Below are 12,518 nucleotides of genomic sequence, written 5' to 3'. Positions count from 1 at the left end.
TTGAAACGGCAGATTTCAGCACAATTGGAGAGCTGTCCTCCGCTCACTTAACATTCAGTCTGCTTGTCACTTGTTGTCCTCATGACCGACGCATTTTAGCAGAGGAAGAAGCTCAGCTTAAGTCATCATTACCAGCTGATTAGTTTGGCCTGTTTACTCACTTAAACTTGCACCTTGATAGGCAGATGTACATTAGTTAGACTGTACGTTAGCTCTCTCCTCTCTCTCTCTCTCTCTCTCTCTCTCTCTCTCTCTCTCTCTCTCTCTCTCTCTCTCTCTCTCTCTCTCTCGCTCTCATCCCTTCTCTGTTGTTTGTATTGCTGCATCTTCCACAGTAATGCCTTGTCACATCAGGCGTCTGCCCACTTTACCACTCATTAACTGTTTGCTACTTCCTGCAAAGAGGCGATTTCTTCTTTTCTAGCATTTTAAAGGGTAAATGAGGCTAAATAAGAAGGATTTGGTGCATTTCTATATGGGCGATCCAAACAGATACTGGGCTCTACAATGTGAATACACGCTTGTTTGTCATTCTTCCTTTAAAACGAAAGATTTACTATATTTTCATTCGCTCTACAACTAAACCCACTACTTTTACTAACTCTTACAATGTTGTTCTACATTTATTACAGCGAGTTGAGTTGTTGTTGAATAGACTGAATGGATTTGTCCCTCGACATGTTTTGGAAGTCGTAATGGGGAAATCAAAGCCTTCGATTTGCTTTTTACCCGGAGCAGCGTGAGCTCGTACGGTACATCCTGTGCACATCAGCATGAATGAACAATAATGTGGTTGTGACATTTCAGTGAATGCCAACCACTTGTTCAGCCCTGCGTTATCGTCCCCCATCAGTACCATTGCACTTATGGGGGGGGGGGGGGGGGGGGCAGCAGCTCAGAGAGACCCAACCAGGAGTCGCCTTGAGCTGCCCGAGCAAATGCCTCATCACTGCAGACACGCCCCTCTCTCTCCTTGTTACCCTCCCGTCCTCTCTGGTCCCAACACGCCACGCTTGATTTAAATGTTGTTTTCCTCCCTGCGTTTGCTGAATGTGCTGCGATGTTTGAGCTGCAGCTGAAATGCGTGACTGATTTAATAAGGGGGAGAGAGAGAGCGTCCTGAGGAGGGGGGGGGTGGGTTGATGCTTCTGCTGCTGCTGCTTCTTCTACTGCAGCAGCATCCATGTCCTCACTGGAGCCTGACCCAGGGCCCCAGCGTTGTGGACGCTTGCTGCACGGGGGCCACTTTCTGCTGAACGCTGAGTTACACATCAGGATGGATTAAATCAACATTGCTGCTCGGCACGTCACACTGCAGCATCTCATGAGTGCTGCCGGCTCATTTAAGTGAATAATGCTGTAATAGGTGAGGAGTGAGTTTGCATTGAAGACATCCAAATCAACACAGGCTGCGTTTTCTCCCCTGAAGCTCTGGATGCATTACAACAATACGCACCAAAATCCATAGGAGCTTCTCCCTGGACCACTTATCTGTAACACATCAGTGCATTGACATTATGCAGCAGCTGGAGGCGATGTCCAGGAAACACTCAACCATCAGGGTGCTGAGTATCGCACTGCAGCCCCGACATTAGATTGTGTTCATCAGGGCTGCTGTGTTGGATTCTTATGGAATTTGTGATTAATTAGTGGAGAAGTCGTCTTTGAAATGAGAGGTAGGGAGAGAAGATTCCTCAGCAGGGCGAGTCACTCCCTCAGGCCTGCTGCCTTCATCTCACGCTTTGTGTCTCTACATCAGCCTGTGTGTGTGTGCGTGTGTGTGTGAGGAAGTCAGTGAGAAACAGAGGGAAGGAAACACGGATGACTTTGCATAGCGACTTATGCAACGATTGATCCCGTCGGTGACACCAAGGGCAAGTGGAACTGAAATGGTTGAATAATTCATGTGATTAATTATCTATAAGTTATTACAGCAGAGCGATGAGCTGCGTGTACAGTAATGTAAGAAGGCGCAGACGTCCACAGATGCTGCCTTCACAAAGAGTCACGTTGCTGCGGTGAACTGGAGAGAGGGAACAGATTTTTGCTGTTTTGTTTATTGTTAGATCACATAACGGTAACAAGAGAGTGGGAGAAGCCAGACACAACATGCACAAAATATATCAAAACTCTCTCTGAGAAGACGGGCAATTCAACTGCTGCCTCCTCTCTTTCACACGGCGATAGACAGAGGGGGGGACGGGGGGAGGAGGTGGATGTGTTGGAGGTTAGAGGTAGAGACCCTCCGGTGTGCCCTCCTGCTTCTTGTACAGGACGTTCTCCTTGGACTTCTTGAAATCTTCGTTGGTGACCTTCATGCGGCGTTCTCTCAGAGCCATGAGGCCGGCCTCTGTGCAGATGGCCTGCAGGTCACAGGGAAGAAACAGGAACAACGCTTACAGTTAATCTGTCAATCTCTCTGTGTGCCGTCATGATGACGAGGACAAACAAGCAGCAAGCACTTTCTGCTTTATCGTTCAATCCATCTGATGTTCTCCATGCAAAACCCTATCAGGCAAACTGGTTACTCATAGATAAAAATGAGGAAGAGTAATGAAATATAGCAGCAGATAACTTCAACTGTGTTTCCATTTGTAGAGATTATCCTGTTTTATACTTTGGTTTCTTTCATGTGGCATCAAAACCGCCACAGAATTGACTCACTAAAGCAACAACAATGATTTAGCAAAATGGACATCAGTACAATTTGTGGCCACAGGAGGGCAGCAGAGTCGAGGCAGTGAGACATGGAAAGACTGTAACAGCATCAGGAGCAGATGTTTGGACTAGAACTCAAACCCTTCAGAAAGTGAGTCTGGACTCCTCTTCATGTCGTTAGTAAAGAGACGGAGCACAGCTGTGACTCCAGCCGCCCTCGCCTCGTACCTTGATGTCTGCTCCTGATAAGTCGTCCTTTGCCAGGATGAGGTCATCCAGAGTGACATCATCCGATACCGTCATGCGGCTGGTGTGGATCTGGAAAATCCTCCTTTTGGTTTTCTCGTCGGGAAGAGGGAACTCGATCTTACGGTCGATCCTCCCTGAGGGCGGAGAAGCTTCTGTTAACCCCTGACCTCTTTAAAGAGACTGATCATGACATTAGAGCGAGAGAGAGAGAGAGAGAGAGGGGTCTGACCGGGTCTGATGAGGGCTGGATCCAGGGTTTCTATCCTGTTGGTGGCCATGATGACCTTCACGTCTCCCCTGGAGTCGAACCCATCCAGCTGGTTGAGCAGCTCCAGCATGGTCCTCTGAATCTCCCTCTCGCCGCCAGAGTTGGAGTCGTACCTACAGAGGAACACACACACACACACACACATTCAACCCCTCATCATTTATGGATTTCACCAGGCCGCTCTGCAAACAGCTCCATGACGTCACAGTCCCAGTTTCCCTCGCCCTGATGAGGGCGGCCTGTCTGAGTAAACGCTCCCCTTCATTATCAAAGCTCGTCAATATCCGGTGTTGAGCCGACATTCAGACACACAGCAGCCCCGTGTGTGACTTTGTTCTCTCCTCCTCCACATCTCTCTGCCTCAGGGGAGCAGAGAGAGCTTTGGCTTCTGTACAAATAATGAAACAGCTCCTTCTCCACTTGACTGAAGACATGTGGAGAGATGAACTAAAGCATCTGGGCTCTATGGATACTGGCACTCTTCAATGTAATGATGAAGAAAACTGCAGCTATGACTCACCAGCTGCTGGGACTCTGTGATGTTTGTGTGTGTTAGTTTCTAAATTCAGCCTCTACACGCTTCCTAATCTGACACCTTTGTATCTGTGCTCCTCTGCCTCACAGGTGTGTGACGTCGCTTCTCTTCTTACCTCTTCGTCCCGATGGCGTCGATCTCGTCGATGAACACGATGGAGGGCGCGTGCTCCTCGGCCACCCTGAAGAGCTCCCGGACCAGCTTGGGCCCGTCTCCCAGGTACTTCTGGATCAGCTCCGAGCCCACCACGCGCAGGAAGGTGGCCGACGTCTGATTGGCCACCGCCTTGGCCAGCAGGGTCTTACCTGGCAAAGACAAGACGGTCAAACTCAGCTTCTTCCCTTCACTTGATTCCTTCCACCCCTGTTCGTCTGCAGCAGGTTAGTTTCCTCCATTTCTCTCCTTCCCTGTTGTGTTGCCCTTTAAGAAGCTCCCTAATGGCTCGCTGGAATTTGCCAGCGCTGTCAACCTGAGCTGCACTGGAGAACGACTCCATGCTAATGCGCCTGAACCGGAGGATTAAGAGTTTATAGGCTATTTATAATTCTATACAACGCATTAACCAGAACGTGGCTGTTCTGACACTCTGCACGCTCTATTATGATCTAAATGTAATCACAGGTTAATGTGTGTTATAGTAGATGATGCTTCTTCTCCTGAAAACTGATTAGATTTCTCCTGGGCGTAGGAAAGTGGCGTGAGGTTCGGCTCTTAACTGTCGTTTGCTACGGCAGAGCAACGATCTGAAGACGCTCACCTGTGCCGGGGGGGCCGTACAGGATGACGCCCTTGGGAGGCTTGATGCCCATTTCCTCATAATACTCTGGATGTGTGAGAGGAAGCTCCACTGACTCCTGTGAAGAGGAGGAGAAACACCATCAGCAAGCAGGAACAAGCCGACACATTACATCATCACAGAGGCGCACAGAAACATGACTGAATGTGTGTGTGTGTGACATCAGACCTTGATCTCCTGGATCTGGTTGTCCAGTCCCCCAATGTCGGCGTAGGTTTCCTGTGGGGCCTTCTCCACCTTCATCACAGTCACTAGGGGATCAGTGTCGTCCATCAGCACGCCGATCACAGCGTGGACCTACAGGTTACACACACACACTTCATTTGTGAGTCTCTTTACAGTCAGGTATCATTTAGCTGCAGCTCTTCCAGTCCCATAATGCTCAGCAGCGTCACCTTGTGGTTGAGCAGGACGGAGCAGCCGGGCTCCAGCAGGTCTTTATCCACGAAGGACAGGATGCTGACGTAGTGCTCCGATCCCACTGAGGTGGAGACGATGGCGTGATTGTCATCGATGATTTCCTCCAGCGTGCCCACAGACATGGGTGTCCCTCGCAGGTCGTCTACCTTTGACCTCTCCTCCTGTAATGAGGACAGGGAGCAGAGCTGTGAGGACACGTGGACGCTGCTGTTCTTGCTGATGCAGACTGGAACTGGACCTCTCTGTGACCCACCTCCTGCTTCTCCTCCAGGGGCTTCATCTGCTCCTGGTTCCTGATGAACTCCTCCTCCATCAGCAGGTAGTCTTTGATCCGCTCCTGCTTCAGTAGCTTCAGCCGGCACTGAGTGTGAGGGGTGACTGAGGGAGAGACAGACAGACAGACAGACAGGCAGACAGGTCAAGACATGTCAACAGAACTTAAAACCTCCCACAAATCTGAAATGCCCATAAACAACACCAAAGCAGGGACAATCATGACATCATCTCATTACCTAATGGTAGTTTGCTAGCAGCGTCGGGTCCCTTTGTCTTCTTCTTCTTCTTGCCGACTCTAGTGGGGATGGGGGGCTCGTACTTCTTCTTCTTGTCCTTTAAAGAGCACAAAGTGAGAGAACGCCTCAGAATGGTGACGAAGGCTATGTTCTGAAAACATCTGATCGGTCTGAATGAATGATAACGAAGCCAAAATAACTCCTGACAGTAACAACATGTAGGCCATGTATTGTCTGTCCTGTTTTCTAGCAGTGTGTGTGTGTGTGTGTGTGTGTGTGTGTGTGTGTGTGTGTGTGTGTGTGTGTGTGTGTGTATATTCATTCTTACCTTGTCATCCTTCTTGCCCCCTCCTGGTCCGTGGCCTCCGCTTTGGCTTTGACCCTGGCGTGTAATTAATCATAAACATTTATTAATGAAGCAGACTCGTTGGTAAAACAGAGCCAAGTGTCCCGGATGTTGTTGTATAAACTGATGTATCATTCATATTAGCATCTCAGCCTAGCTTTAACTGTTTACTACCGCTTCGCTACCGCAGCCTCGGTAAATATCACGTTAGTAACCATTAGTTTGTGTTTATGTTCGCCTTATATTCTAAATATTAACACTGACACAGAAACATAAGTGCCTTTATCAGAATAAAGCCGCTAGTCTGTGTGACTCGGCTCACGTCTCTGCCGGACGAGCTAATGCTAACATTAGCGAGCTACCAGACGCTTAAATTAAGATTCTTAATTCCAAGTCGTTCACACGAGAAACACCAGAAGCTGCGTGGTGACATGACAGTTAAAGGTTTGAGCCCAAGGTTGAATGTTTTGCTGAGGAGAAACGCGTTTTAGTTCTTTGAACAGGAGCCACACAAGAAAACTGCTTGCTCACTTACCATTGTTACTTGTCGCTCTGCAATGACGTGTGCTACGGCAACTCTGTAGGACAAACTTCGTACGTCAAATAACAATCCCGTTACTGCCGGAACTTCACAGCGGTGAGATAAGTTTATATTTGACCTAACATGTTAGTATTATTATGTTATTAACTATAGACAGTTATATAAACACGCCAATGGATTTCATTTTAATTTCGTGACTCATTATTCAACGATCATTAACGGCGTGAGTTCGTCATAATGTCCCCAAACACACATTTACCCAGGTGAAGCTTTAACTGTTGAATATATGCATTGTTTTTATATGCTTATAATGTTCTTTTATGTTATTAACATTAACTTAATGATCTGTTTTTGTTGCATTCTTCTTTTGGGCCTGAGATTTATCGTCTCCCTGATTTAGCATTTTGTTATTCAAACACAAACACGTTTAACTCACAGCTGCACTGAATCTGTTGTGTTCATTGAGTTATCTTTGCAAATTTCAATGACTTTGTAAAGATTCAATCAACTTTATTGAATGTAAGTTCTTTATGTCTGAATCTGTAAAGTGATTGTGGGCCGGTGGGCTGCATGTAGGGAACATCAGGACAGATCCCGGCTCACATCACGGCTGCCATGGAGACGTTTCCTGGTTCACAGCTGCAAATTCCAGTAAACCTCACTTTTTCACGATGTAATACCTCAAATAATCTATGTCTGTATCCATGCAGACAATCACTAAATACTGTATCGATGACAATTTGGCTTCCAGGAGTTTTTGTGTCCTTGGAGATTAAAAATTTTTATTTTTTTAAGGAATGCATTCTAACAGCTTTTTTAATGCATTTGTTTGCTGTGTATCAACCATTTGCTCTCTGGCTGAGCGCGTTCAGGATTTGGGGTAATTCAAAGTGTGTGTTTAAACAAAGTGCTGTCAGCAGAAATGGAGCAATGGGAGAAAAATATGGAGACACGACAGCTGCAGCGTGGGAGAATAAGTCATTGTTTATTGCCTTACAAGCAATATGATCGTTTAATGCCTCTGATTTCACTGTTTTTATTTCGGATTTTATACCCTTGAAAATGTGCCGTTAAACCCCCGAACGCTCCCTCGCTCTCTCTCTCTCTCTCTCTCTCCCATCATAACTCAGCTCTTTAAGTGTTTTTAACTCTTTCCCCCCCCTTTCCCTGGCGTTGTAACTTATCCCTCTTTATTTCCTCCATCATGGCCGCAGCTCCCTGGAGGCTTCTGTCTTCTTCACCTCCTCATGCTCCCTCACTCCTCCTCTTCCTCCTCCTTCCTCTCCCGGTTCAAGAGGGCCGTGTGTGTGTGTAACCAGGTGCACGCCGTCTGACCTAATTAACCTGAATGCATTTCAGCTGGAGCCATCATCGCCTGGGCTCCTCATCTTGATGATGATGATGATGAAGATGAAGAAGTCCTTTGAGCTCGACAACCATCAAACACAAAGTACCTTTTCACTACTATCCTGTACCAAAGTCTGTTTACAGCTGTAACATGTTGCGTTGCAGAAGAACCGGTGCTATAGTGACACCGCTGCTTTGGTTGTCAAGGAAACCACTAACCTGTCAATCACGCACATATGGGATCAATAATCGTGCAAATGACGACAATGCAATCCTCACACATAAATGAAATCACTCAAGTTATTCACTCTTTATGTAGCTGTGATGCTATTTGTGGATCCAATCCCCTTTGTTTGAATGTGTTGCCTAGCAGCCACTGAGCTTCACTGGAGCCCCTCCTACCTATAATGAAGTTAGCGTTTGTTTTCATGTACAGATCATTTATTTAATTTTGAAGGTAACACGAGACATGATGATGATGATGATGATGATGCTGATGATGATCACACACATACACACACACACACACACACACACACACACACACACACACACACACACACACACACACACACACACACACACTCCTAGATATCATTTTGTTGTAATGAGAAACAAAATCCACTTTCATTCTCCCTCAGTGGGGTCAGACTCAGTATTTGTTCATATCTACACACACACACACACATACACACACACAATCTCCTCAGCGTTCTGTGGATGTAATAGTAGCAAATAACCCCCATTAGTCTTATTCATGGATGGTGGAGTAGCTGTGCTCTCCCCTCTGCAGTGCCGCACAATTACCATCATTTTCAAATCACACATGACTCCGCCATTAAAGTGTGTGTTCACGTTGCATGTAATACCTCGTGCCTGGCAGCCGTGTCAGTGTAACTCTGGCAGATGTTGCGATTCAGCCGGGACCTTTAACAAAGAACCTTTGTGTAAAAGGCAGTGTGTCTGTGACTCCCCCCATCACACACACACACACACACACACACACACACACACACACACACACACACACACACACACACACACACACACACACAGGTGCACATTCACAGCTATTGATGTCTGTATCAGACAATAATATTCTCTCTGTCAGGCTATTATGTATATTGTGTGTTATGTTGTGTGTTTGTGTAACTCCTCTGCAACTTTTTCCATGGTATAATTCAGTCTGATGGTGCGAACGTCTCCACAGATAAGATACGCTTTTAAAAGTATTTACCATTGAAGCTATTGGCACTGGTGGATGTATTGATGTTAGATGAGCGTGAACGTGAGCAATTCCATGCAGAAAATCTTCACATGTAAGCCAAACACACACCTACACACACACACACACACTCAGCAGCACAGGTAGACTTTGATTTATTTGTAGGATGTCCTCAGTACTCTAAACGCTCTTAATCTGTGTAGAATATGCAAATACAGTCACAAAGATAGTTTGAAACGGATGAATTAAAGCTGTAGCAGTTATTTTCTTTCCCTCTTTTGAATGCAAATACAGTCTTTAACCGGCATATGTTTGTCTCTCTACATACAGGACGCCATCTGGATGCTGCATCTCGCCACCTTCTCCTTCCGTTTGTGCACCGTGAACCAAAGAGAGGATTTCACACTCTTCAGGTGAGTCACTGATTTATCACTCGACATCCCTTCACACCATCACAGAGAATCGTGACCCCGTGCAAAGCGACGGCAGCACATTCTCTCTGCTGCTTTGGTGTCATCTTAGGGGTTTAGGAGACGACAGAGACACTTTGTTTTCCCTGTTCTGAAATCAGATGCTCTTTGCGAAAACGCTCAGCTGGTGATGTTTGAGGCGGATCCTGCCGGAGTCTCACCCTGTAATCTCAGCTTCCTCAGATGTGCTTTCAAAGAGGATGAAGCAGTTTTTTTGTAACATCTCCCTTAATAACGCTTCATCTTTGCCGCTGGCAGGTGTGCTGAAAGTGAGTCCTCCCTCTTGGTTGTTGTTGTTGTTGTTGTCGTGCACGGCGGTGCTTGTAACAGATCCAGAAAACGCCAAGAGACACAAGAGTTCAAATGAAACAACACGAGGCCCGGAGCTCCTGGTTCCACCCACAGGCTCGCCCGGTGTCAGTGTGTGAAAACGTGCCACTTTGTTCTGCATCTGCACTGTTTGGATTAATTGCAAACTCAGAAAGTGAAAGGCAGACTCAACATAATAGATTTTCTGAACACTACCCACTCAGATCCAGACTGGTCACTGTGGTTTTGAGGCTCTTTTGGTGTTTCATCCTTTTCATTTGACGCCATACCGGTTGCAAAACATGTGCCCGAGCTATTCAATGTGAAAGAATATAATAAAACATTTGAGTCATCATGAGGCCTGGTTCATAATTAGTGTGTGGTGCGTTCAAAGACACTGCCAGTTCAATCTGCCATGTGTATGATATGAAACACAGAAACCCTCTAAGCCCATTAAAGCTATATCTTCTGTGCGTTGGCAGGTGAGTGTGTGTGTGTGTGTGTTGTGTGTCTGGGTTGGGGGGGGGGGGTCAGGGTGAGATAAGTGACTCCACGCTGGGGTGTGCCATAATGTAACGCCTTTAAAGCTTCCATACAAGGGCTCTAGGCACTTGTATCACCATGGAAACTGAATTCCAGTTCCCCATTCCGCCACACTGAGCCTGATTCAGATACGAGGCCACAGCAAACTATCATGCATCATTCATGGACTCGTGTTCTTCACCAGAAGTGGGTCGCAGCGGTTTGATTCTCAATTCCCCCGACGGGGGTCAGGCCCGCTGGTTATCAAGTGATGGAACAGATAGATAATGTAGTCTTCTATATCACAGCCATCTTGTCTCTAGAGACCAGAAGCCTCGTAAGGATTCTTGTTTGAGTCCTCTGCTCGTCTCCTCTGTCTGTCTTTACATCCTTGCCCCCTTATCTGTCCACACTGGTCTCTGCCAGCCGGTTGTTCATGATGCCGAGGGCGCCCACTCCTCCGGAGAATCCGTTCTGCCGAGCGCCCGAGCTGGATTGGCGCGGGTGTCCGATGGCCATCTCTGAGAGCTGCTTCTGCATTATCGCCAGATTCACCTGCAGGGGGGCGGGCAGAGGTGAAGGGAAGGAGAAGGTACGTGAATCAGAACATGATGTAACAGGTGTGTGTGTGTGTGTGTGTTACAAAAGTGCAGGAGCGATGCTTCACTGTTAGAACACACACACTGCAGAGTCAGAGGAGAGAAACAATAAGGCATCTAGTATCCCACACACACATTTCCTATCATTTACTCATAAGAATGTGGAGAAAACGCACACAGGTGACGCACATATGAGGTCATGAATGAACATAGATGATTGATTTGAATGATTATAACCACTTTTATAGCCAATCTCTTGGTTTTCCAGCCCACAAAGTCAAATGTTTATGGGGGGAATGTGGCTCAGAGCCTCTACACTCTGATAGCAGACAGATAGGAACACCTGTCCAGCCTGACACGCTGCGATATTACAGCCGTGTAATGAAGCGTGTCATGTCCGTGTTCATGATGGTGCCAGACAGGCGCGTCAGACAGCCGTGATCGTTTTGTAGTGGATCGTTTTTATCTTCCCTTCCCCCCGAGGGAATCGATGTATGCTAGATAGACAAAACATACAAAACACCAGGCTGTGTCATAGATGTGCGTTATCACCAGAGGATCCACTCCGCCTGGCCTGACTTTAATCTATCTGTAGTGATTCTATATCTATGTTCCAAGTCTATCTTGTGTAGTTACAAAGGGAACATTTGATCCTTCAGCAACCACTCGATGGCATATTATAATGTAATATGGGACTTCTGTGTATTTGCATAAGATATTTACATAAGTATACAGTATACAGGATGATGTCACCCTCGTTCCAGACTTTACATTTCTGCTGCACTGGAAACGATCCTAGAATCCATTTGTCATCCAAACGCCAGAGCACATCTCATCTCATCTCTGGGGTCGGGACAGCTGTGTCCAGATCAGCTGAAGGTGTCCACACAGATTCCATGTTGCTGCCTCACCGTTCCCTAAGAAAGTTATATTGGCTCAGTTGAAATGCTGCATCTTGACCCTCCATCTCCCTCTCTCCCTCTTACCATCTCTCTCTCTGTCTCTCTCTCTCTGCCTGTCTGTCTCAGTGCTCGTCTGTATTTTGGGATCAGTAGTTCCTCGCTAGGTGACGGCGGCGAGATTACCACAAGGGTTCAGTGGCCACGGCTAACGCACGGCAAAGGGGGGGAGGGCGCCGTGACCAGGGAAGCTTTTCAGGTTGTCACCGTCGGCAGAAATGAAAAAGCCACAGCCGAGCCACACGCACACAAACACACACACGCCGCCGCCCACTGCCATCACTCTCTTCAGCTCCTGTGCTTGAAACCAAAAAAGCAAAAACACAACATCATATAAATTGCAATTCAAGGCATTTTTGCGAAGGAGATTCTGGAGGAAAATGAATGATCGGTAAATGGAAAGCGGCTCGGGTCATCTTGGGAGTTATTCTGCAGGGACGCAGAATGCTTTTAGTATTCAGAGTCGCCGCAGTTTCCTCTCATGTGCAAAATAGGGTCGTAAATGTTAGTGGCTGGAAAGGCTTTTGAATGTGTAATAGCGGCGGCCAATTGGAATTCAGCCGGATGGGCGCCAAGGTAACGGCACAGAGAGAATGGATGGAAAATGTATGCAGACTATAGAGGAGGTGGCTGATTGAAATGAGTCCGATTCACAATGTTTCATTAGAATCACACTCTAAAGCCCCTGGCATCAAACAACACTTACCTTGGAACGCACGCACACACACACACACACACACACACACACACACACACACACAC

The 12,518-nt window shown here is 46.9% G+C and overlaps 2 protein-coding genes across 2 annotated transcripts in view; both read right to left on the bottom strand.

The window, feature by feature from the left end:
* Positions 1-2,021: 2,021 nt before the first annotated feature.
* On the bottom strand, positions 2,022-6,368 carry LOC143014014 (26S proteasome regulatory subunit 4). The gene is made up of 11 exons (XM_076167773.1): positions 6,320-6,368; positions 5,767-5,820; positions 5,439-5,535; positions 5,180-5,304; positions 4,902-5,087; positions 4,675-4,803; positions 4,468-4,564; positions 3,826-4,015; positions 3,137-3,288; positions 2,887-3,041; positions 2,022-2,363 (listed from the first exon to the last, which is right to left on the bottom strand). The coding sequence occupies exons 1-11, from the start codon at positions 6,320-6,322 to the stop codon at positions 2,229-2,231; spliced, it is 1,323 nt and encodes a 440-aa protein (XP_076023888.1). The 5' UTR covers positions 6,323-6,368; the 3' UTR covers positions 2,022-2,228.
* Positions 6,369-10,597: 4,229 nt separating this feature from the next.
* kcnk13b (potassium channel, subfamily K, member 13b) overlaps positions 10,598-12,518 on the bottom strand; it is a 6,592-nt gene continuing 4,671 nt past the window's right edge. Inside the window, exon 3 of the mRNA XM_076167774.1 lies at positions 10,598-10,753. Within this exon, the coding sequence (XP_076023889.1) occupies positions 10,598-10,753 (156 nt within the window). The remainder of the gene's footprint in view (positions 10,754-12,518) is intronic.

The sequence above is a fragment of the Genypterus blacodes genome, unplaced genomic scaffold, assembly GCF_046128005.1.
Source record: "Genypterus blacodes isolate CSIRO-AG114 ecotype Tasmania unplaced genomic scaffold, CSIRO-AGI_Gbla_v1 ptg000174l_1, whole genome shotgun sequence".
Taxonomy (NCBI): domain Eukaryota; kingdom Metazoa; phylum Chordata; class Actinopteri; order Ophidiiformes; family Ophidiidae; genus Genypterus; species Genypterus blacodes.
Note: the sequence above shows the minus strand (reverse complement) of the source record. Positions and strands in the feature narration are given on the sequence as shown.

What these genes read in the sequence shown, in the direction of transcription:
- LOC143014014 (XM_076167773.1), bottom strand. An exon ending in GGGGCAAGAAGGATGACAAG is followed by an intron (nt 5,536 to 5,766) that starts GTAAGAATGAAT and finishes TGCTCTTTAAAG; the next exon opens with GACAAGAAGAAGAAGTACGA. An exon ending in CCGTCCTGCTCAACCACAAG is followed by an intron (nt 4,804 to 4,901) that starts GTGACGCTGCTG and finishes TGTAACCTGTAG; the next exon opens with GTCCACGCTGTGATCGGCGT.